Genomic DNA, 27,861 nt, shown 5'->3' on the forward strand with positions numbered 1-27,861 from the left:
ATGGATATTGCTACTGCTTGCTTTCCAGCTGTACAAGATGGGTGTCGAACTGTCTATCCTATACAGCAACCACGTGGTTGCAAAATCAAAGTTTTACGACTGTGCCACGAAGAGTCCAAAGACTATAAATTGTAGGTTTTTTTGGCAACTTGCCATGTTTTTATTACAATAAGAAATCTAGTTTCTTCTAAGTTGACTAATGACGATATGTTCAATTCGTTGATTTTTCAACGAATCATTTCAAAGAAGTTTTTTCAATTGTAGTATATCTCCAGTGATTTGAACTTCGGTGTTGCCGTTATTTGTTATAACCATAAATTTAACGTAATTTTATACCTAAAATGTCGCGAATCATTTCCGTCGTTTTAAATAATTAATTAATTATTTAATTGTTTTGAAGATTAAATATTTGTAGTAAAGGCAATTGTGAAAGATGCGAACGAAAAAATAATTTAAAAAAATAATGGGTTCTCATTGCCCACAAAAATATTATTGAAACTCTTTGAATGCCAATAATAAACTAAAATATAGTTCTGTAGCACGATTTTGTTTATCATTCACATTTTTGGAATTGTTCTCAATGAGTAATGAGTGACACATTTGCTTTGTATTTCAGATTATGTTTTATTACAGAAATAATATTAATAACAACATATGCAATGAAAATAATCAGCTACTCTCAAACTTTCATCTTTATAAATTTATTTTATTAGGTTTATTGTTTATAGAACTATACCTCACGAAATCGAAACCTCAAATACGTTACTTACTAAATATTATTTATTTCTTCATATTGCTATTTTGAAAAAAAAAAATCGAACAAACTATATAATACCTATTTAGGAAATCGAAAGTTGGTTCTATTTCCAAAAAGACAACTTTGTCTAAATATAATATTTAGAATGAAATTAGGTTTGATCCCTATATTATTTGTTATAACTTATAATATAAGACGGTTTTTCATCTATTTATTGTTTTAATAATTAACGATAGCTAAATAATATTACTTCACGAAAATGTTTTTCACATTTATAGGAATATGGTGTTAGATATAAATTGATAAATTGATATTGGTTAATTGATTTGTTAATAAGGAATTGTGTACATTGAAGAAACCGTCAGCAATATTTGTTCAAAATATTGTTGGTGAAAATTTCTTTCAAACAATGCATAATTCACTTGTTTGGCTAAATATTAATTATTTACATTGCTCGAATATCGCAAGAAAATTTTTTCACCGTACGTGTTGTAAAACAGGTAGTTTTAAATGTGGTTTCAGAGCGACAACAGTAATTATTTTAACAAATATCTATATAATTCAATAGTCAATGTCTAATACAACGTTATTCAAAGTGCCATTCTATCATTCATTTTGCACCGACTAAATTTTGAATTTCTGACTACTATCATCAGGTATATAATTCATAATTTCAATATTATTTTAATTAATAATAATTTATACTACATATTTCATTTCAGGCTATGGGACTATTGCAATTACTATTCTTTATGAAACCTAAAGATGTATACGATTGCGTGAATTGGTTACTTATTTTATTGATGATGTTTTGCACAGTTTCTATAATTAAATTTTCAAGTATGTATAACTCGTGTAAAGACAGCAGAGATCAAATCATGGAAGTTAATATGGAAGAACCATGGATATGGAATAACTTCAGTCAACAGCAGGCTAGTACTTATTCGTATAGTACACTTTTTACTATACATATATACTTTAGTATACTTTTTGAGAAAAAAGTAGTTTGTAGTAACCTGCATGTTTGTATATTTATAGGATGAATGTTATTTTTTATATATTAATGCAAAATTTATTTTTAATTTTTCGGAAGACGAACTAATTGCGGATAACAGATTGTAGCGAAGGAATATTCAATATAATAACATAACATTAGTTTTAGTGATAATTGATTATAGACCGATTCCCAATTTTGTTGTTTTTATATAATTTTGCTTAAACGGCTAAATTTTGGAGGTAATAACTAATGCCCATTATAGTTGTTAGCCAATTCATTCAGATATCCGAGAGACGAGCACAAACCAAATGAGTTTATGAAAGAGAAAGTTTAAGAATATTGTTATTGTTTTTTGAAATTCGACTAAAATAAAATAGTTACTCATTTTGTTTTAATGTAGATGAGTTCAAGACACATCAATACCAAAATACACAAAGAGAAAAGTTATTAAATATTACGGTGTTTGAAAATATTATTACATTAGTAACTAACAATTATAAATTCAATTTGATCATTTACATTAATAGTAACGATTAATGCGAATTTGTTTTAAATTAATATTTCGTAGATCGAATCCATGTCAACCTTGGGACAAATCTTATACCTAAATAAAGAACTACCAAAGCCAAGAAATAAAAATTATGTCATTCTTATTCATAAACACGGAAAATTACTAGAAGCCAGGCATATTAAAAACTTTGGCAAGAAAAAGTTAGTATGATACAAAAATTATTACATGTATACTTTATATTTTTATTCGAAAATATGTTATTTCAGAATAAATCCGTTTCTGGGCTGTTCGGTACAAAATTGTTATTTAACATATGATAGCGCAGATATTCATGCAGCAGATGCCGTTATAATTTATTTGAGCAAAACTTGCCGAATGGCTGATTTACCGGAAAGACGAGGGTTGCGCCCACGTGGCCAACGGTGGATATTTATGACCGACGAAGCGGCACCTCGCACTTTTTGGTGTGGAACGCGCTCGATACCAAAACTCGATTGGAATAAAATTTTTAATTGGTCTATGAGTTATAGGTATTATCAGATTTTTAAATACTATTTATTATAACACATTATGAGAAATAAAAAAATATAAAAATCTGATACCTTTATTCGTTCAGATACGATGCAGACATACCAATAAGTTATGGGAGGGTCGTATTGAGGAGAAAACCAATAGATGATCTGACTCATGAAGCTAACGTTGATAAAATTTTGAAAAGCAAAAAAGCTCTAGCAGCGATTTTAATAACCAGTTGTTCAAAAACATCGTTAAAATGGAAATACGTAGAAGAATTATCAAAACATATGCCTTTGGCAATATTGGGGGGTTGTGGAAAAACTACTTTGTGAGTATATCATTTCTGTATTCTTAAAAGAAGTGTTTTGTTTCTTGCTCTACGCCGTGTGAATATATATATATATATATATATATATATATATATATATATATATATATATATATATATATATATATGTATATATGTATATATATATATATATATATATATATATATATATATTGTAAACGAAAACTAATATGATATTCATATGGATTTTCCATCGTTTTTGTACCTAACCCTAACAAACTACAAAATCATACTTGATATTTCTTTTAGATGCCGAAGTCAAACCTATTACAATGTAGACTGTCCAGTATTAGAAATATTTAGATTTTATTTAGCTTTTGAAAATAGTCTTTGTGATCAATATATCACCGAAAAAGTTTGGTGGAATTCTTTCAAGAAAGGAGCTATTCCTGTTGTCATGGGCGGTGATGCTGCGGGGTAAGTAGGATATTGAAATAAATCTAATTGTTTTTATTTGTTGGGTTTAGCTTATGATTTTATATACAGATATTGATATGACAGTTTCATGAACTTTAAATAATATTAATTAAAATATGTGTTAAAATTAACATAGGGATCTATCTATATACAAGTAACAGTTATTATTAAAAGGAAATACAGCAAAAAACATTTTTCTCGATGTTTCAAGCCATTCTGAATCGAATGAGTTTTCTCAAAAACGGTTGGACCGATTTTAAAAATTTAATAGCCGTTTGTTGTAACTTTATAGACTAGCGTTTGTCAGTTTTGCGTGACGATCAGCCAAGCCGTTTCTTCGTAATTAGTAGAAAAGTGAAACATTTTTCGTCCACGATTTAGCCCGCAATTCTGAATCGATTTTAAAAATTCAAAAACTATTCGAAAGATATTACTTGGGAATCGTGTTGATTAGTTTTGGGCCAAGTTTGATCGAGCCATTTTTTCGTAATTAACTGTTGAAAAATAATTTCGATGGAACTTTTTATTTCGATAGATACTATGATCCTAAAGAACGTGCTACAATTTTACTGCACTACGGATTGTAGTTTAATTTTAAAAACTCGTCAAAGTTTGTAATAAAATTTAGTCAAAATTTGTGTCCAAAGTTGCATAGTATTATATTCTTAAATATAACTTTACCTATCTACCTTACAGTTTATCTATTATGGATCCGATTCTCGGTAGGGTTAATGTAGCGTGTAAGGGAAATTATAGGTACATATAGGTTTTAGGAGATTGGTGTACTAGGTATATAAAGTAGGCATAGAACGTATATATGATGAAATATAGCATATGATACATGTAAGACGTGTAATATAGAATGCAAGGTATAGACATATGTATGTTATCTACACGTACACGTATATAAACGTATGTAGGGTTTGTCTAATAGTAAATACAAATGTTATAGGTTGAAATAGATTAGGCTTATAAATATTATATATATATATATATATATATATATATATATATATATATATATATATATATAAAGGGCCGGTCCTGCCTTGCATGCGATGCATGCAAAAAATGCGGACGCACGCCTTAGGGGCGCCAAAACGAGTTTCGAAAATTAAATTCATGATATATTATTTATATAAAATCTAGAATACTTGATAAATCATAATAAACAATATAAATTGGGCTAGGGATACGGAGACACAAAAAGCATATTTATTTTGCAATGTGATATCAGTAGAAACAATTAACCGATTCATTATTCTGCAAATTAGTAAATAACAGCTCTGTTTATTGCTTAATCTACTTATTCAATATTTTCTTTGTTTAAAGTAACCGTGGAATCGGCAAAGAAATTATCTAGTGTTATTTATCCCATAAGCGCAAACCTGCGAAAGATTAAATTAATTATTGGGCATTATCGATCAAAAATTGTGAGCTGATTTAGTTATAACAGAACTTGTTAAAAATATAAACAAATTATAATCGGGAAAATAAAAAATGGGGAGTAAGTGCTTAGAAAATGGCATGTTTATTCCGAGAAATTGAATTCTAACTTTTGTTTTTGTTGCAAATGTTTCGCATCTCGTTATGGAAATGGAACAAATATGAAAAATGAAAGAAAAATTTACTTTGAAACGAAAATCTAAAAGCTTTTTTATACCTAGTGGTGTCCATACTCTAAATTTAATATTCATTATATATGCAGAAATAATACATATCAAATATAATTAGTTTTCTTTTTTCATTGTAGTTCAAAAAATGTGTAATTTCTTTGCATTTTTTACTGATTATAGATTAAAATTTAAAAAATTCAACATGAAATACGAGTGTTATGATTGAAAATGAAAAGCTAGTTTTTTTAACTCTCTTGGCATGATTTGCTCAACAGAATAAATCGCATAATAAATAAATAAAATGTTTCAAACCCTTAATATTAATATTGCACACACGTTAAAAATATTTTCGAAATATTTCAAAATACAAAAAATGTGTTTTAGAAGTCTGTTTTTTTATTTTTCAATAAAATTTGATGCTCTTTATAAAATGTAATTTTCAGTACGAGATGTTTCAGTAATTTGTCTTAAGGCACAATTCCATGAGTCACTAGTTTAAATTTTTTTTGACGCTATAAGCTTGGAAGTGCACAAATACGTCATTTTAAGAGGGCTCGAGAACTGAAGAACATATTTTTCTTAAACTTTCAGCTTGTTTACGGATCTTTATATTAGCCAAATTGCCAAATTTGATAACTTATTAACCAATTTGATAATTTACGTTCGGAGAGGGAGGCAAGGCAAAATAATAAATTTTAGTTATCGTTTATTTCAATCAAAATTTTGCATTGCAATCGTATTATGTTTTGTTAATTATATTTCTTAAAATAAAGATTGTTGTTAAAAAAAGTTGATTATATTGTATAGAATTTTTTTCTCACTATCCAAATTTTGCCGCCCCCAAAATTTGCCGCCCTGGGCAGTAGCCCCGATTGCTCCTACTGTAAATCCAGCATTGTGTATGCCCTTGAAGAACTTACTCATATTTCTCAACATTAAAACTAACTTCTTTAACACACACACACACACATATATATATATATATGGTCAGAATTTGATTGATGCTGATGAAATTTTGTAATGTTGCTAAATTATAATATCAGAAAATAATAATATAGCTAGTAGTACGTGGCAATTTGCTCTTATGTTTATAATGTTTATTAGTTTGAAAACATAAATCTAAAATTTTATTTAATAGAACGATCAATTTATAACGTTGACGAGGCAATTGAAGCCACATATTTATTGGAAATAATCTTAAACAATTTAAAATGAATTATATATATATATATATATATATATATATATGTATATATATACATATATATAAAATAAATTCTTGGTGTTTTTTCATTTTGAGATTTTTATTGTTTTAGAAAAACGTATTCTCAATTTCTCCCGTTGGGATCATATCTGACGGTTGACGACTTCTCGAGCCCTAAGAAATTAGCCGATTGTTTGCAAGGCGATTGCTCTACTGAGGAGTCCCTTAGAAATTTCCACGCCTGGCGCAAGTACTTCGAAGTGAAGCAGGAGCATGCCTTCTTCGGCTCTCGTTCCGTCCACTACTGCCGCGTGTGCGAAGCGCTCAATTACAACAGCGAGGAGCCGAAAACCTACGACAGCATCCATGACGTTATACGCACTAATGATTGTCGATTGAATTTGAAGCACCCTTTGTATTAATTATCACAGCGATTTTTATTTTGCATAAGAATAATAATAATAATAATTAGTGTTTTGAGCAAAGGCAGGTCAGGTGAGAGCAGCACATATCATTGATTTTTTTCCCTTTCTTGTTTATTGTTATAATTTACTTTCCCAAAATTTTGCTTTTATGCTTTTCGATCCTGCACTTCGGTTTTTAATTCGGTATTTTTTCCTCTCTCGTAAGTCAATCATCTGCATCAAGCATCAAGTCGTGCATCAAGCTCTCTTTTTATAATATGAGTTCGATCCAGTTTCCTTTCCTTTCCATGAAAGTGCTCAGTAGAGTTCTTCCTTCCTCAGACTCTTCCTCAGCACTTCTTCATTTGTTATCTTATATAATACAATATATAATTTATAAGAACCGGAAGTCTTTCTGAGAAAACATTCGTAGATTATGATCAATTAGATCAGAATTCAATCTCTGTGCTTCGAAATATTGTTTATTTGAAGACTAGTTGTTAGTTTTATTTATTGAAATTTGCTCATGGTGCTTACCACCGTCAGGGCGATAGACGTAAAAGAGAAATATTTTGCACAAAAAAGTCCTGAAATTTATTTTATTATTTCTATATTATATAAATGAAAAAATAAAGCGTAAGCTTTGCAAAACTAATATAAAATAAAAAATATTGTTATTCAATTCAATTCAACACAAAGGCTCAGACTTAACAAATAAAATAACAAATTATGATATACGCAATAATATATATATATATATATATATATATATATATATATATTTATATATATATATATATGTATGTATGTATGTATGTATATATATATATATATATATATATATATATATATGTATGTATGTATATATATATATATATATATATATATATTTAAACATTTTCAACATATATATATATATATATATATACATATATTATTTTATTATAGGGCTACAACAATATACAGTAAACCCTCCGTTAACATGGCATTTTGGGTACACGGTTCCCATACTAAGCGGAGCTACAAATACGACATCCCGCCGACCACACGGACTTTCTATTACACAGGTTTTTGTTCAACAGCCCATAAGTTCCTTGCGCAACCTATGAATGATTCTAGAAACCTGATATGAAAAGGGTATTAAGATAAGTTTTGTTATCGACTTTTATCTTTTAGATATGCCTGATTATATAATAGCTGTCTAAGAACCCGTTTGAAATGACTACTGCGTCGCGTCAATTTTTGAATAATTCATTTCAAAGTCGTTTCGTCCGCATTACTCCTACTTCAAGTTGTATTTCTTGGTCTCCATACAGCACGATAAAAATGGTGCGATTTGTACTAACTCTGAGTCTCTCATAGCACGGTTCCCATACTGCACTATGTAAGTTTCCATAGAACGCACTACGAATTAGCCTGAATAGTATGTTAAATTTTTTATAGCACGGTCCCCATACTGCACGGTACGCACTTACCGCGTTAACCGAGGGTTGACTGTATAACAATTCCAAAGTGAAATATGCTTTGACTAAAGTATTTTTTGATAGGAATGTATTTTTATATGTACGTATTATATATTTAACATGCAAATCCGTTTAATATAAATACTTATTTGTTTAGATTAAGTAATAAGCTATTCGTAAAAATTTATAAAACGTGTCAAATCAATATCGTATGATTAATGTCATACTTAAAATTTAATATTTCCTACTATGCTGATTAAATTTTCAATCAACTCAACTGATTTTTTTTCCGGGTGCTAAAAATCATAAAAGTGAGGGTGTAAATTCGGTCAGATGGGTCATTTATTATTCTACAAGTTTTCAATGGTTTTTCCGCGAGGTACGTTTAGTAATTAAATTTTTACATTATTACATCAATGTAACATTTGACATGTTACAGTGTTTTTGAATTTAAATTTAACGTAATCATTTCAAGTTAATTATTCTTAATTTTTTTTTCATCAAATATTATTTTGTTAGGCATCGATTTGATATTTTATATATAATTATGCAAATACGAATAATTTGGTTTGGAAATAAAAATAATTTAATCAGAAAATGTACAAAATGTATATGTTAAAATATATTATGGTATAATGGCTTTTCGTCGAAGTTTTCTGAAAAGCGGCTGAACCTATTTCAAAAATTTAAAAACCTTGTGCTATGATGATACAGTTCATCGTTTTAGCAATAATCCTAATATATTATGGGCCTACGAAAAGTTCAATTATAACAATTCATCACAGTTTGTAATAATCAGCCGAGTCAAAATTTGAAACTTCTATTGTCACAATTTTAATAGCTGCTAAATCTCAATTCTGAATGATTAACTCGTTGTACATCTTGGAAAAAATTGCAGCTTTCTATAAAGCAAAATGCTCCACACACCTAGTTCACTATATTTAATTAACATTTATTTTCAAACGACTTGAAATATATATAAAATATACGCTCAACATGATATTTGCGTGCAAATCTGATGCCTCATGCAACAGGAACTTAACGGATAATTGTACGCGTTCATGCATTATGTGATTTTTCTATTCGATAACCACCCACTATTTAACAAATGGGAAATAATATCGAAGGATTGTCATCTCCGGAAACTGATATAATATGATGTATACTGTATATTTTATAACTACTAGTTTCTATAATAAATAAATTACATGGAAAATATGTATTTCTCATAAATGTTGCTTTAGTAATGTTGTTGAATCACGAACGCTTTTCAGCATTCAACACGGAGAAAATCGTGAGAAGTAGGGGAGACTGGGTACGGTTGTGCTAATTTTTTTTGATAAGCCATAAATTTGTTAATTTACTAGTAAGCTGAGAGAGAAGTTAATTAACTGGTAAATTAAACATTTATTTATGTGGAAATGCTAAAACACTGTCCTTAAATACGATAGATTAGTCATAAAATCAAACCATGCAAAAAAAGGGCAAGTGTCGCAATCGGCCACACGTCCAGGACGGTTATGACAGGCATAAGAATAGTTTAAATAAAAGTAGCTATGAACACTAAAATTATTTATAACGACTTTTATTGTCTGAAATATGTAACACAGCATAACATAATCATCTAAACGTTTATTAATAAAATATCAAAATATATAACAAAACAAAATAATTTTTCAAAGTTAATCAGAAATCTTTTAAAAATTGTGAAATCTTTTGTATTGAATTTTACTTTCCTTTCTCTTTCGTATTTTGTCTTAGTTAAGTTAAATTTATCTTTTTCTGTTTAATCTTCACCCGAAAAACCAAGCTCCACAATCACATGTCAAAACCGTTTTCAACGAACACTTTTGAAAACAAATCATCGTTGTGACTGAGCTAAATTATCTACGCAAAAACTAATTGCTGGTGATTATTCACTAATTTTCAAATTGCATCAAAATAATTAACAAAGATTAAAATCTATCTGTATCCACGTAACAGTTATTATTGAAAAAAATAGAACAAAGAAGCTTTTTTGGCTCTTTAACAGCAATGCGATCTACAGATCATGTTAATGTAGGGTGCAGACTTATGGTAACAGGCCCAAACAAACAAACTACAACTTTCTCGCTTTGGACCCTATCTCAAAATCAATATAGTTTAGCTGTTATGGCGACTTTTACTACCGTACTCTGACACAACTGTACCCAGTCTCCTCTATATGTACGTCAAACAATAAAGCCGGTAAATTGTATCATAGACAGTCAACGTTTGTCAACAATATTAATTATTAATGTTTTTAATACTTATATGCATATGAAATATGCATATAATTATCAAAAATATTAAATACTGTCATTATATATGCATTATATTATAAGGTAAAAATACGCGCACGTCGATAATGTTCATTAAAAATATTTTATTTTAAATAAATTATTATTTATCGGTTCCAGAATTTGTTTTGCTTCTTCTGGTATGCCATCAGAATTATTAAAGAAATGTGTTATCTTTTTAAACTTAAAATATAATATAGGTAAAGATAATAACAGATAAACACTTATAGTAAAAATGATACTGTACAATTATAACACACACATACACACACAGACTTGATAAGGACATTTTTGAATTTCCTTGCTCTCAAGGGCTCAAATGGTTCCAAATTGATAAAAAACAACTCTGAAAGTTTACAAAACTTTGATTGAATTGCGCTCTATCTAAAATACAATATTAAGAGCTAAAACTTTCAGAGAATTGTTTTTTATCAATTTGGAACCATTTGAGCCCTTGGGAGCAAGGAAATACGAAAATTTCCATATTAAGGACCACCCTTATATATATATATATATATATATATATGTATATATATAAGTTCTTATAAGGCGATACATCAGAGAAAAAAACGATTTATAAATTAATATTTAATACCTCTATTATTTTATCGTTTTGTTGTTAAGTGCTGCTGTTCTGTTAATTTTCCTCTTATAGTTTCTATACCAATGCACAAATCTCATAATTACCTGGTTATATCAATTTTTTCACTGATTTTAGATCCACTGATGATGACACCAAATTGAATGTCGAAACGTTTGGAATTAAAGATTAATTATTAAATCTTTGTTTTTTGCTTTGATGTATCGCCCTATAGATATATCTCAACATCAAAAATAACTACAAAATCATATATATATATATATATATATATATATATATATATATGTATTACAAACGTTTTGAGACTAGGTTTGTCTCAACATCAGTGTGTTATAATTTAAAATCTAATATATGGAAACCTCAATTAGCATTATGTGTTATCCGTTACAAGTCATTCATTATACTGCCCCACCAACGATCGTTGGAGTCTGAATTCTCTATCAAGGTCAAATAGATGAGTCACGAAATATCAAATAGAAAAGAGAAAGAATAGGGCCCAGTTGAAAAATAGATGTCGCTAGGAGAAAAAATATTCTATGAAAGGAAATGGTTCGTTTATAAAAAATGTTTTATATATATATATATATATATATATATATATATATATATATATATATGTATGCAAAATGATCCATGGTACAACGGTTAAGCGCACTGTCTTGTGTGGACATAACCATGAATTTGAACCCCCGCTCTGGATGCCCTGATGTCATGCAGTAATTATATCAATTTTTAATTAAAAATGTCGATTAAAAATATGTTCTCAATTAAAAATTGCCCATTTCGGGCACTGCGGTATGACACAATTACAGTCTGTGAATATAATGTAATATAGAGTACATATCTTATTATTGGTTTTTTACTTATTATTGGTTATTTACTATACTTATTAATTTGTTTAAAAATATAAAATATAATACTTACATATATATATATATATATATATATATATATATATATATATATATATACTAATCTTCATGAAACAAACTACTTATGTTTAAAAATAATTAAAATTAACTAAATATAAATAAGTTTATAGTAAATAAATTAAATAATAAATGAATAAATAATAAAATATTAAATTAAATTATATTACATTTGTAAAATATTGACACAAAATAAATAAATAAATAAATAAAATTTAAAATAAATAAATAAAAATATAGTTTTTTTTGTCGCTATTTCTGTTTATCGTGTTATGTCAGAAAATTAATTGAGATAACAATTTGCGGGAGTCATATTTTAAGATTATCATATTTTTCAATAGTTTACAAAATTTGTTTGAAAACTGATAAAAAACACCTGCTAACACAGCATATATATATGTATGTATATATATATATATATATATATATATATATATATATGTATGTATGTATGTATGTATGTATAATTAATGTAAAACTTAAGTTAAAATTTAAACATAATATAAAGTTTATGTATCTTTTATTTTTAGATCCGTAATTAAATTTCTAAATCTTCTAAATGCATAAATACATATTAAAATTTATTATTATTATAGTTCTATACCTTGATTTGTTTTCTAATAGTATTTAAAAAATCATTTAATGATGAGTTGCATGTCCGCACAAGTGTACTATTTAATGAAACTGTTTTAATTATTTTGTTCAGTATACTTTATAATTATCAAATATATGTCATAACATTTGTAAAATCAGCAGAAACGTCTTAAATGGAAATTTTATCGAATGCACAAAAGTCGTATAACACAATAATTCAAATCCGCATTATAATCGCTAACTCAGAAAAGTGTTCGATTGCAAAACTAGGTAACGTCGGTAAATCGATTTTATTGATGGAGTCATTTATCTTGTATCACAATTGTATGCTTATGATCATGTAATGATTAAGTTATACAGGTGCCACAAGCTTATGATGAATTGTCGCCGTGAACCTCGTGGAAGGATAGTTGTGTATTTTCTGTTTTCTTTCATTATTAGCGCGTTTGTATTAACATTGTCATGCAGCGGATTCTAAACATTGGGTGCCGTTTATTTTTTTTACGTTTTCTTGAAAAATATATTGATAAAAATATTTTTGGAGTAACACACACATACACAGACATAAATATATATATATATATATATATATATATATGCATATACTAAGCTTTGCTTATATATATATATATATACTAGATGACCCGACAGACGTTGTCCTGTACCCACATCTACACTTTTTTATTATCCTATACTAATATTTACACCGTTCAGTTAAAAATAATAATTATTGTTTTTCGAATTACTATTTGCACAAATATGAGTGATGTTAAATGTAGAACTGCTTCAAATAAAATTATGATTCTCAATTACCACAGTTAACACTTTAATTATCCCTTTAACAAATGTTTGCAACTGACATCTTATGATATTTGTAATTGTATTGGAGTAGGCGGGGCACAAAGGTCCAATTTCATTGATTATATAGTGAAAACTAAACCAATTATATCACAACAAATAACACATATCAAACATACCACTCACTATGTTCAGTAAAACTCCCAGTTTTATTATTAAAAAATGTGTTTTTCTTGCTGTTTTCCAAAATTTTACCCAATAGGCGGAGTAAAATGGTCGAATGTGTTATTTTTATTTTCAAAAAAATTTTGCGAACTAATAGGTACACCAATGCGAAATATGAATTTCATGGGTGCATTTTTTACAGATAGCACTGTATATAATATGGTATTTCGTCAAAAATAAACATCAGCTGAGTTGGAATAACTATTTATTTAACTTATCTTTTGTAACATTGCTCTTTTTAACCTAATTTACTTTTCTATGTACTAATTTTTATTGTTTGTTAGGGCAAAGGCTCAGGTGGTCCTGTAAGTTTTCATAGAGGTTATATAGAAAAAGCTCTTGAACATAACTTGAAAATAACAACACATCTTAAATAACAACACAATTAAATAACATATACATAAAAAGAATAATAAGTTCTTGTAAATTAAATAACAGTGCTCACAACCAAAAAAACTAACAATGAAAGAAAATACTTTTGCTATGGTTTTTCAAAGCCGTATATCACCCGATAGCGATGTTGTAAAAACAAGATGATGGCTGGTTAGATATATATATATATATATATATATATATATATATCCATTTAAATAATTAAAGAGTTTTCTTTCCGAGCCAGATGGTACAATTAACAATTGATCATTTTTACAATTTTTACAATAAGTAATTTACTTCCGGGTTAAAATGGTTGGTCATTGTACTTAATCTATAATGAAAACTACATACATAATACGCAACTGTGTCCGTTGCAAATGTGCACATACAAATATTATATATAATAGAATAATAGTCAAATTCTAAAGATTTCTTTACATTATGATTTCTTATGCCGATTTTGCGTTTTGAATATTATTCATAATCAGTTTTATGTCTAACGTGTTTGGGTAAAGTTTAGTGAATTCTCATATATTATATTTCAGAAAAAATGTTGAAACGCCGAAAAAATTTTAGAAGATGAAATTGAAAATGAGTTGCTAAAAGACATACCACAAATTCCAGATACTTGTAACTTACAACTTACAAGTTGTAAGTTACCATAGATACAGTAGAAGAAAAACGGCAATTATTGGGGTTGTTCTGAATGTGGGCACGATAACCGTATCTATTCCCCAAGAATATTTTAATATATATTTTTATACACGCGTGGTTTTATTTTTTTATTTAGTTAAGCAAAATTACCTCATTTAAAAAAAGTCCGAGTTGAGAGATATGTATAACACTTTAATATACCGATTAGAAAGTGTTAATACTTGCCATTCAAAATTAACAATTTTAATATTTGTCGTTAAGTTTAACCCATTCCACTCGGATTTTGCCGTTTTGGCGACAAATTACATATTAATCTTGCAATTCGCAAAAACAGCAATCAATGTTTGCAAACTTCAATTATAAACACCAATATACATTTATAATTATGTACTAGATACGCCCATATATTGCTTTTCAAACATTCAATATGATGAGAAAATATTTGATATTATTTATTTTCTAAAACAATGGAAAACAATTGTATCAATTTATATCAAGGCTTCATGTTTCAATAATAATTTATTTCGTGATTTGTCAAGTCGATATGAAACCTAAGCATTAGCGAATATAAATTTGTTTTTATTAAACTAAAAATATAAACAAGTAAATTACTTTTCTTTTTGTTGAAACAGTTTGCAATTCTCTGAATACGGCAATAATTATTACAAAGCTTTATCAGCAAATCAATATAGGCTATATTGATTTGCTGATAAAGCTTTGTAATAATCACTCTTCCAGGTGATGTAAAAAAAACTCGTAGACAGTATTTTATTTGATATTGGATAAGCGTTGATCGTTTTTTTTAAATTGTTTTTGTTAAATTTGTTTGTTGTTCACAAAAAATGTGGTACTAAGTATATATAAAAAGCGTACTTATATTAATATTTCTTTTAAAATATTATTGAATCGTTTATTTCAAATTCATACTTAAAAGCCATCGAATTTGAAAGATATGCTGTTTGAATTAAAGTAAATGTGAATTTGGTTATTTTCGTGCCTAAATGAAAACTAGAAATTGTTTATCGAGTGAAAAAATGTAAAACATTTATATTAACAAGAAATAAGTACAAGGCGGTTAACGGAAAAACAAGTAAGTTAATTTGGAATAGAAAATAATCTAAGTTTATATTTAAAATACCATGCCTCGTACTTAATTTATATGATTTATTTACAGAAATTTGTAGACATATTAATTATATTTAAAATTTGCAAATATTTACATATATGCGTGCATAATAGTTATAAAAATAATTATTTGCTTTATTATTATTGGTTTTACTAAATATTCATACTATTGGCTAATATTGTGTATTTTTCATCCTGATTTTAATATGATTTGTCTATTAATTTGTACATGCGTAAAATATTATTTAAATTCATTAATAAAAATGGCTAATTTTAAAAACTTGTTAAAACAAATTATTATTAGTTTAAAAAATTATCTAACGTTTAATTAACAATCATAATAATAAAAGGTAGTCTGCCCGAAGACCAAGTTGTTTTAACAATATGACTTTCTTTATGTCATATAATAGGAATAATGTTTCAAGCCCTATTTCTTTTATATATAAACATAATTTATTAATTGTATGTGATCAATTTGGGCTTTAAAACATAATCAGTAAATTAAGGATATAGATATTGTATAATATATTCTATATTATAGAATATATAACATGCTAGAAATAATTTATGTAATTTTTTATGCATTTATTTCTTTATCATTTGGTAGGCCAATATCGCATGGGAATAATAAATTCAATAAGTTTCGCTTTGTTCAAAGCATAATTTTTTTTACTCGTACATGGAAACTGTAATAAGTTTTTCGCCTTATCGTTTTTTATTATATAACTGTATAGATCTAGGTGGACGATAATATCGAAAAAAGTCAATATGTTTATATTATTAATCATTGATGATAATTTGTTTTCAGTTTCTTTTTTCATTTGATAAAATGGGTCTAAGAGACTTCGTCTGTCCAACCAAGTTAAGGCCCGTATTCGCTTTGATATATAGGCATTGGAAACTGATATTTGTTATTGTATATACAGCTGTAATAATAAAATGTTGGTTTGTATATAACACAAGTTCCAAAAATAATTCCGATGACATCGATAAGCCATGGAACTGGCACAAATTCAGTGATGCCCAAGTTAGTATTTTCATTGTGACTTACCCACACATATACACACACACACACACACACACACACATATATATATATATATATATATATATATATATATATATATATATATTGAACAATAAATCCAATAAATAAAAAACAATTTGTTTTTTGTAGATGTAAGTAAAAATTTTTTAATAAACATTCTGTATTCTTCGCCATTAATAGAGTTAGTCTATATAAAAAGGCAGAAGAAACCTGATGATGGAACGTACCTAGTTCCGAAACGTTGTAATTAAACATCTATAAAAAACAAATTGTTTTTTATTTAGTGAATTTATTGTTCGGAAAAGAAACATAAATCAATTTATTGAAAAAATCCAGGACTTGTCTATTAAATAAATATATATATATATATATATATATATATATCGTCGAAATAAAAGAAAACAATAAATAATAAAATATTTATTTATACGTTTCGACACTGTTGTGTGCCATCAGAAATTTTTTGATACAATATCTAAAAAAAATTTACAAAGTTTAAAAAAGACTAAATTTAAAATATATTATAGATTAAAAAATGACAAATAAAAAATTGATACATACCACACAAGAAAAAATAACAAAAATTAAAAAAACTATAGAAAATAAACAATTATAAAATAACAATTTAGTTTTAAATTTAAACTAAAGATTTATGTAGTGTTCGTTGCAAGCAAAGTTCTTTGCTTCTTCTTTTAGATACTGTAAAAACAAAAAATTGCTGAATTATGACACACAACAGTGTCGAAACGTATAAATAAATATTTTATTATTTATTGGTTGAAAATCAACATTCAAAAATATGTCTCAACGTCGAACAAAAAAATCTAAATCATATATATATATATATATATATATATATTTATTTATTTATTTATTTAAATAAAATTATTTATTGCAATAAAACGAAAATTAAATACTTTTTATTCAGTGTTTATTAAATTTTATTTTTAACAATTAAATAAACATTACAGATACAGATAAATAAAGTATTTCAAATAAATTTACTGAATTTTGTTTCAAAATCCAGTATCCAAAAACTTTATCCAATAGAAGGTTTTGAGTTTGTTATTTCTTCGATTATTTGATTATTATGAATATTATATAGAGTAGAGCGGGGCTTAAAGGTCCAATACCGATATTACAAAAACCATTAAAACTAGGATTTTTTGAAATATTTGAAAGTAGAGGGAAAAAGATGTATAACTAGCCATCACCTCGATTCTTACGACGTCGCTATCGGGAGATAAACGGCAATGTATGAAAATCCGTAACAAAAATATTTTCTTTTGTTGTTACTTTTTTGTGAGCACTGTTATTTAGTTTTATACGAGACCTTAATATAAATTTTAAGTAACCTAAATAACCTCTGTAAAAGCTTACACTTGGGCGGGGTAAAAAGTACCAACTGAACTTATAAACCCTGGCATAATAATTCTAAAGAACATGTTTGGAGTTGATTGAATTTGTAGTCAATTTGCTTATGATTCATTTCACACAATTACTATTAAAATATAAGGTTTTGACGTTATTTAAAATTGTGCTTTTGTTTTTAGGCGCCTAGCCACCTACTAAAAACTATATTTAAGCAACCTTTTTTTCGTTTTTAGTTACTAAGTCGAACTAATAAAAAATATAGATCTAATGCATACATTAGTGTGGGCCTTAATATGGATGTTTTTGAATTTTCTTGCTTCCAGGGGGCTCTAATGCTTCCAAATTGATAAAAAACTATTCTCTGAAAGTTTTAGCTCTTAACATTACCTTTAAGATATCCGCACTTCAACCAAAGTTTCTATGGAAATAACATGGGTAAAATTCCATTTGTTTCATAACATTGTATTTAATTAGTTTGATCATAAATAACAAAATACAATAAAAATTTGATATATTTCCTAAAATAAGTATTTACTTAGAAAGAAGAGCAAAAAAAACTTTGTTTTAAATAACTAACTATGTTAGAGTTAATATTAAAAGCTGAAACTTTTAGAGAATTTGTTTTTTATCAATTGGAAGCATTTGAGCCCCTGGGAGCAAGGAAATTCAAAAATGATCATTTTAAGGACCACCCTAATATATATATATATATATATATATATATATATATATATTATATTTCAAACATTTTTATTTCATTTAAACAGGTATCTTCTATGTCAGTTCTGGGGCAAATATTATACCTAAATAGAACTTTACCGAATGCAAGAGACAAAAATTTTAAAATTCTTGTACACAAGCATGGGGAGTTCTTAGAGCGAAGACATTTAAAGAATTTTGGAACAAAGAAGTTAGTAAAATATGATGATTTATAACGTAATACTAATATTATTAAATTGATTAAATTGTATTATTATCACAATATAAGCAATAGGTATCGTGCTGATTAGTTTTTAGTAAAGATCAGACAGCTTCTTTATTAGTAATAACCCAGAAATTTTTATTATTTTAGTGATCAGCAGAGCCATTTCTTCTGTAATAAATTTGTTTTATGTCTAACTAATATATATATATATATATATATATATATATATATATAATCAATATTTATTATTAATTTTGAAGTAGTATTTTTGATATCAATATCTTACACGTATGGGGCCGTCAAGTATTACGTAAGCACTCTAGGGGGGCGGGGAGGTTGTTGATTTGCTTATTTTGGGTTGACATGGGGGGCAGGGGAGTCTGCATGATGATTACGTCATAGGTAGTCTTTTTATATTTTTACATTAATTGCAAAATGTTTACATAAGCATGGATGTAGGGGGTAAGTGCTTTGCTTACTTTTGCTGACAAGGGGGATGAGGGGGTAAATAATTGTAATAAATCTGCTTACGTAATACTTGAACGATCCCTATGTAATTTTAGTTTTCACTATTTAATACATTTCTGGTTAGGAAAAACCCGTTTGCGGAATGTTCCGTTCAGAATTGTCATTTGACATACGATAGCAAAGAACTAAAAGATGCAGATGCTGTAATTATTCATCTGCATAAAACCTGCAAAATATCTGATCTGCCAGTCGAGCACGGGTTGCGTCCACCAGGACAGCGCTGGATTTTTCTTAGTGATGAATCTCCTCCAAACGCCTTTTTCTGCGCAAAACCTCTTACGCCGAAGCTGGACGGTGTGTTTAATTGGTCCATGACTTATAGGTATAAGCATAGGATGAATAATGATATTTATTAGGAAGTTAATTAGAATCTTCTGAGTTTAATAAGTAATATAAATAGCATGAAATTTTGAACTGCATGCGTACCACAGAAATTATAGAAAGCTTTAATCATATCTTGTTACTGTTTCACGAATTTGGTTGAAACTAGTGTTGTATGGCATCGTGCCTTAAGGCAAATTGCTGAAACTTCCCGAACCAAAAATTATTTTTTTTAAAAAAGAGATTAAATTTTTGAGAAAATTTAAATTTTTTAAAATAATTGACTTTTTTCGAAAAAAAAAGTTTTTTTATTTTGAAATATTTTGGAAATTTTGAACTTTTTTCAAAGTAATCGCACTACTTCAGCTGCATGGACACGAACTATTGAAGCGCGTAAGCGCCTCGTCGCCGTCTTACGGACAAACGATGTTACGGAGCCCATAGAAATGTCAACAAAATTTATACGTATTATTAAAATCTTCATAAAATATCTGATACTTATATCATAATCCATAATCATAATCCTATAATATGTTGGTCTTTATTGTCACAGTCAAAAGTTTATTTTGAGGGTAGTTTTGTCATGTTATTTGGGACTTATTTATTGTTATTTCTAATTACTCATATTAAAACCAATAAACTTATGCCAGTACTAGGGGTTTCGATAAATTTTATTGCAATTATCAGGTGTTTAATAGAATTTTGATTATTTACTTCTTTTTGTTCCCTTTCGCACAAAATGACATACTTATACAGGGGAAAAGATGATATAGTACCTTTCTGCAGCACTACAGGGTGGTTCATTCAAGGCCAAGAAAAAGAAAGTTAAAACCTGTCAAAGATGATTGGCTTTTAACTTATACTCTGACTACTTCTAAAAACAGACCAAAGAATCAGCCGGCAGAGGGAAAAGACTTGCATTTACTGCAAGCAAACAAACAAAGGCTTTTTTAACTTCCCGTAGAGCAAGTTATAGTACTCGCAAAAAAATCGAAAATGAAAATTTTTGCATTTCTCGACGTTTTAAAGGTTTCTGAATACTTTGGCATACCTTAGAAAAAAATGGATGTATGTCTCTGTGTGTGTGTATGTGCCTGTATGTGTGTGTTTTCGGATACAACTTTTCGTCGACGATTTCGGGAACACGGATCAACTGATTTGAATAATTCTCGTCGCCGTCGATACGGAGCAAAAAGTGCCGAAAACGGTAACTCAGTTTTTAAGAGAACGGAGCGTTCGATTTTTAAAATTCAAAAAACATTTTACTTGTATTGACAAGATTAAGAATTGATCAGCGGTCTAGCGGTTTCGGAGATCTAACGAAAAAAGTAAAAAAAATGCCATTTGGCGGTCAAAAATGATCATTAGACATATGCACAACAAATTATCAGATATTTTATAGAGATTTTAACAATAAGTATAAATTTTGTTTACATTCCTATGGGTTTCGTACCAATGTTTATCCGTTAATAAAAAATAATAATTTTTGGTACGGGAAGTTCCAGCAATTTGCCTTAAGGCACGATGCCTTAATTGCCTTAAAACAGAATTCCACTTACAGCTAGTTACGTTTTGAGCCCGGCAAAGATTGGCAACAATGCATGACTTTCTCCCTTTAGACTCATGCGTTATGTGCTGATGTTTCAAAAGGGTCTAAACCAGTGATTCCCAACGTGGGGCACACGCCCCACCGGTGGGCAATTTGTAAATTCAGGGGGGCAATTTGAAAATTTTTGTGATTTGAATTTAATTTAGTATAGTATCGGTAAAACATTCAACAAAAAATGCTAGATTGAACTTAGATCCTAGTTTTTAACCTTGCTTGCCTAGTGTCGAAGTTATATTTTCACTCCCGGGCTGACCTGACTTTTTAAAAAGTTTAGTAATAAAATTAGTTTGAAATTTTCGTTTTTTTGACTTATTCTTGACTTATGATGTCTAATCAGAATTTAATAGTGATTTTATCTTGAAAGTTATCATTTGTATTTTTTCAGGAACAAAAAAAAATTGTATGGGGGGAGCATAACGTTTTTAGGAACCTTAAGGTGGGGCGGGACCCAAAAAAGGTTGGGAATCACTGGTCTAAACGATTTATTTATGAACTATCTTCTTAAAAAATATTTGTGTATGTCCTTGCCCTATATTCATTTTGTCCATACTATATCTACAAATGGTAATTATTTGCATTTTTTTTTCTTAATAAATACGTTATTATAGTATTTAGTTCAGTCCAAAACACCATGTCATTTTGTCTGTACTTACCATAAATGAAGTAGTACGTGAACAAAAATAGAATGTGCTTTTGGTTTGGAATTGATGGAATTGAATTGAACCAATTAATTTTTCAGCTCTTTGACGTCACTATTTATCGCTACTTATAATTTTTCTGACATTTTTTCTTCTTTTTCTATACATCACAACTTCTTTTCTCATCTATAACTACCATTCTTCATGTCACTAGCAGAACTGAAAACATCATAAGTTTTTAATCCAACAAGGCGACACGTCCTCATCACTAGATCATATACCACAGACTCATCATAAGCACTTCGTTACTTACTTGGCGAGATGGTTAAATATATTTTATTAAGAGTATAAATAAAGTAGTTAATCCATCAATGCCATCCTGGTGCGTGCGTTCTACAAATCAGGACTTTTTTGACCAAGTTTAATCATCTATTTTATAGGCAAACTAAAAGTTCTTATCAGGTGAGGTAAATATGATCAAATTAGATCTGGATTTATGAATTTTATACTTACAATTTTTTTATGACATCATTGATTGCCACCGAAAACATAACATACAATTAGTTCACCAAATTAATAATAATAAAATGCACAATTAATACTTATTAATATTTGAAATATTGCATTATAGATATGATGCGGATGTTCCTGTAGCTTATGGAAGAACTGTGTTGAGAAAAGACCCAATTGACGAAAAGGTACATCAAGCCAACATTGATAAAATACTTGGAAATAAGAAACATTTGGCAGCTATCATGATATCGAATTGCAAAGCAGAGTCATTGAGATGGAGATATGTTAAAGAATTATCCAAACACATGCCATTGACAATACTAGGAGCGTGTGGAAATTCTACTATGTGAGTTCTTGAAATGAATAATGATATTTAATTAGAATATTTAAACAAATAAAATTACTACCAAAAGTTATGATCAGTGATTATAAAATTTAATTATGTATATTTCATAAAGCATTATCGTATCCAACGATTTTTACAGGTGCCGAGCTCAATTGCATTATGGGATAGATTGTCCAGAATTAGAACAATTTAAATTTTACTTGGCTTTTGAGAATAGACTCTGCGACCAGTACATAACAGAGAAGGTTTGGTGGAACGCTTTAAGTAAGGGTGCTGTTCCAATTGTTATGGGTGGCGATGCCCAAAGGTGAGTTACTTTTACAAAACCTACTATTTTTATTGATGATATCAAAACATAGTGAAATTTATTCCATTGTGTTATTATATATATAATATATGTAGTAGAAATTTGATATTATTTCATTTTTCCGTTTTTAAATTCATAGATTTAGATTTCCGTATTCATAAGTTACAAAATAATATTGTGAAAGGTTAGTTATTGTTAGGACATATTTCTATAATAGAATTAGTGAATTAGTAGTTAAAGTTATGGGATTTTCGTCAGAGATCTTAGGATGCAAGGCAGTAGTGACATCGATCTTCACTTGGAAATATAAATAAACATTATGTTTCCAAGTGAAAATAGCTCTTATGCGGAATTGTCGGAATCAAATAAGAAATTTAATTTATTAGAAAATTGTAATAATAAATAGTAGAGATAGAACAACTGTTTAGGTTACCATCGATAAAACCGGCGTAGTTAGTAAAGTCAAAGCATCACAACAGCTTATAGGACAATTAAGTTATGATCGTTTTTTAATATATATATATATATATATATATATATATATATATACAGTACAGGCCAAAAGTTTCCGGACACATGAAAAATCTCATTTTCTGAGTTTTTAGCTATATTTTTCATATAAAATTAATTTTATTCAAGTTAGTTTTGTACATTCTACGTAGTATTAATATTTAGTGACTGATTTGTAACCAATTTGTGAGAAATGACGGACTAATTAGCAATGAAAATGTTAAAATGTCACAGTCGATTTTCCTGAATATGACCACCCTTTGCTTTGATCGCTGCAGCGCATATTTTTGGTAATCTTTTGACAAGTTTTTGCAATGTTTGCGCAGGTATGTTCTTCCAGGACTCGTTAAGGCAATTCCACAGGGTAGGGAGGCTGGTTGGATGCAAATCCTTCATGAGGCATTTAAGCTCGTCCCACAACAGCTCTATTGGATTAAGATCCGGCGATTGTGCAGGCCACTCAAAAAACCACTTCTGCGAGCAGTAAATAAACAAAAGAGATTGCAATTTGCCAAAACCCACTTAAATTGGACCATCAATCAATGGAAATCAGTTTTATGGACGGATGAGTCAAAATTCGAACTTTTCGGAAGTCATCGACGTAGGAAGGGTAATGAAAGACTCAATTCTAAGTGTATTTCGACAAAGGTCAAGCACGGTGGTGGTTCAGTGATGGCTTGGGGTTGTTTTGGATTCAATGGAGTCGGATCGCTTGTCAAAATACATGGAACTTTAAAGAAAGAACAGTATCATAGCATACTTGAGCGCCACGCCATTCCATCTGGTTTCAATTTAATTGGTCCAAAATTTATTTTTCAACAAGATAATGACCCTAAACACACTTCCCGACTCTGTGCCAATTATTTGAAGCGAAAACAAGATGAAAAAATACTTCAAATAATGAATCTTAATCCAATAGAACTGTAGTGCATTTGTCTGACTGATTTGCTTCCAAGCAGCCTCCCTGCCCTTTGGAATTGCCTTAACGAGTCCTGGAAGAACATACCTGCGCAAACCTTGCAAAAACTCGTCGAAAGATTACCAAAAATATGCGCTGCAGTGATCAAAACAAAGGGTGGTCATATTCAGGAAAATCGACTGCAGTGACATTTTAACATTTTCATTACTAATTAGTCTACTATTTCTCACAAATTGGTTACAAATCAGTCACTAAATATTAATACTACGTAGAATGTACAAAACCAACTTGAATAAAATTATTTTTATATGAAAAATATAGCTAAAAACTCAGAAAATGAGATTTTTTTCAAGTGTCCGGAAACTTTTGGCCTGTACTGTATATATATATATATATATATATATATATATATATATATATATAAATATATATATATATATTTAAAAACGATCATAACTTAATTGTCCTATATATACAGGGCCGCTCCTGCCTTGCATGCCATGCATGCAAAAAATGCGGGCGCACGCCTTAGGGGGCGCCAAAACGAGTTTCGGAAATTAAATTTATAATATATTATTTATATTTTTCATTATTTATATGAAATCTAGAATAGTTAATAAATTATAACAAACAATCTTACTTAACTAGGGATACGGAGAGACAAAAAGCGTATATATTTTGCAATGTGATATCAGTAGAAACAATTAACCGATTAATAACTCTGCAAATTAGTAAATAACAGCTCTTTTCATAGCTTAATCTACTTATTCAATTTTTTCTTTGTTTGAAGTTACCGTGGAATCAAAAAAGAAATTATCCAATGTTCAAGACCGTAAGCGCAAATCTGCGAAAGATTAAGTTAATTATTGAGCATTATTGACGAAAAATTGTGAGATGATTTAGTTCAAACGGAACTTGTTAAAAAATATAAACAAATTTTAATAGGAAAAATGAAGAATGGGGAGTCTGTGCTTAGAAAATGGCATGTTTATTCCGAGAAATTGAATTGTAACTTTTGTTTTTGTTGCAAATGTTTCTCATCTGATGAACTTTGAATGTTGAATACATGCGTGGTTAGGGTTATGAAAATGGAACAAATATAAAAAATGAAAGCAAAATTTACTTTGAAACGATAATCTTAAGGTTTTTTTTATACCTAGCGGTGTCCATACTCTAAATTTAAAAATTATTAACTATGCAGAAATAATACATATCAAATATAATTAGTTTTTTTCAATATGGTTCAAGAAATTACTCCGTTAACAATTGATTACAATCACAATTGAAACAATCTGATACTCTGAATATGACGGAAAAGCAAAGATGATTACAATTCGGGTCTTACGATATCAATAAGGAGAAGTTTACGACGCAAATTTGGATATTGTAAGTAATGAAAAATTAAATTAAACTAAAATTTAAAAAATCCAACATGAAATATGGGTGTTATGATTGAAAATGAAAAGCTCTCTTGGCATGATTCGCTCAATAGAATAAATCGCATAATAAATTAGTACAATGTTTCAAAACCCAAATATTAATATTGCACGAAAATTTAAAAATATTTGATTGTAATCAACCCGCGAATCGCCTCGATTTTCTAAACAAATTTCAAATCAATGTATTTTATACGCTTTTGGATTATAATCTGATTTTTGTGTACTAAATCCAGAATAATCAAAAATTAATTTTAAAAAAAATTGTAAATATTTATGTAATTTTAATGATAAACTGTAAGAGTTAAGTTAAAATTAATAGGGGGGGGGGGCGCTAGAAAAAAAGTTGCATGCGGGCGCTAAGTACCCCAGGACCGGCCCTGTATATATATATATATATATATATATATATATATATATATATACAGTAAAAGTTTATTAGTCCACACGCTTGAGTTCATTTTTACATCTACATCATGTCTTCTAATTTTATGTCGAAACCTAGTTTCTGAACCAACCAGAAACTTTATAAAAAATGTAGAAGAAAAATGATATAAAATTATAGACTTTCATATAAATACTAACAGAAAATTAATTACACAAAAATACACTATACTATTACACAGTAATAAACCAAGCTATTAATAATTGGAGCATTTAAAACGAATGATTCTTGACAACTTTTTTAGTAATATTTTAGTAATAATTTTACTAGAATGTAACAAGAAATTGTCAAAAATCATGAGTTTTAAATGTTCCAATTATTAATAGCTTAGCTGTTACATGTAACACATACTCCAAGCTGACAACATGTTCGTTTTGAATAAGCTTTTTTATAATAAAATATATTATTTATTTTAATTTTACAATTATTTAAAATTTATCATAACTCGACGTTTTATCAATTTGTTGTTTTATCATTTTGTTGTTTTATCATTTTGTCCATGCTTTTTCCATACGAAGTTTGATTGAATTGCGCTCTATCTAAACGTTAATATTAAGAGTTAAAACTTTCAGAAAATTGTTTTTTATCAATTTGGAACCATTTGAGCCTCTGGGAGCAAGGAAATTCGAGAATGACCATTTTAAGGACCACCCTAATATATATATATATATATATATATATATATATATATATGATGTAAAATTCGATTTAAATAATAATGTATAAATTATGTATAAATGTCTTGATAATACTTGACCAGAACTGTATTTTTGTCTTAGTAAAACCTATTCCCAATTCCTTCCCATGGGATCATATCTGACGGTCGACGATTTTGCGAGTCCGAAACAGTTGGCAGAGTGCCTGCAAGGCTATTGTTCCAGCAAGGAGATTCTGCGAGGTTTACACGAGTGGCGCAAGTATTTTGACGTGAAGCAGGAGCACGCCTACTTCGGTTCCCCTTCGGTCCATTACTGTCGCGTTTGCGAAGCCCTCAATTATAATAGTGAGGAACCGAAGATTTATGAAAAATTTAACAAAGTGTTAAGAACTGAAGATTGCCGAGATAATATACGGCATCCGTTTCTATAG

General features: G+C 28.5%; 1 protein-coding gene across 1 annotated transcript; it reads left to right on the forward strand.

Annotated features, from left to right (window-relative positions):
• On the forward strand, positions 1-27,861 carry LOC113375539. Its single transcript, XM_026615472.1, has 10 exons — positions 1-131; positions 2,532-2,795; positions 2,882-3,109; positions 3,380-3,547; positions 6,480-6,738; positions 19,034-19,185; positions 19,793-20,050; positions 22,928-23,155; positions 23,295-23,462; positions 27,552-27,861. Exons 1-10 carry the CDS (start codon positions 1-3, stop codon positions 27,859-27,861), a joined length of 2,166 nt encoding a protein of 721 aa, XP_026471257.1.

This window comes from Ctenocephalides felis, unplaced genomic scaffold (assembly GCF_003426905.1).
Source record: "Ctenocephalides felis isolate EL2017-DRISC unplaced genomic scaffold, ASM342690v1 CF-g0.4_SCAFFOLD_01886, whole genome shotgun sequence".
In the NCBI taxonomy this organism is placed as follows: domain Eukaryota; kingdom Metazoa; phylum Arthropoda; class Insecta; order Siphonaptera; family Pulicidae; genus Ctenocephalides; species Ctenocephalides felis.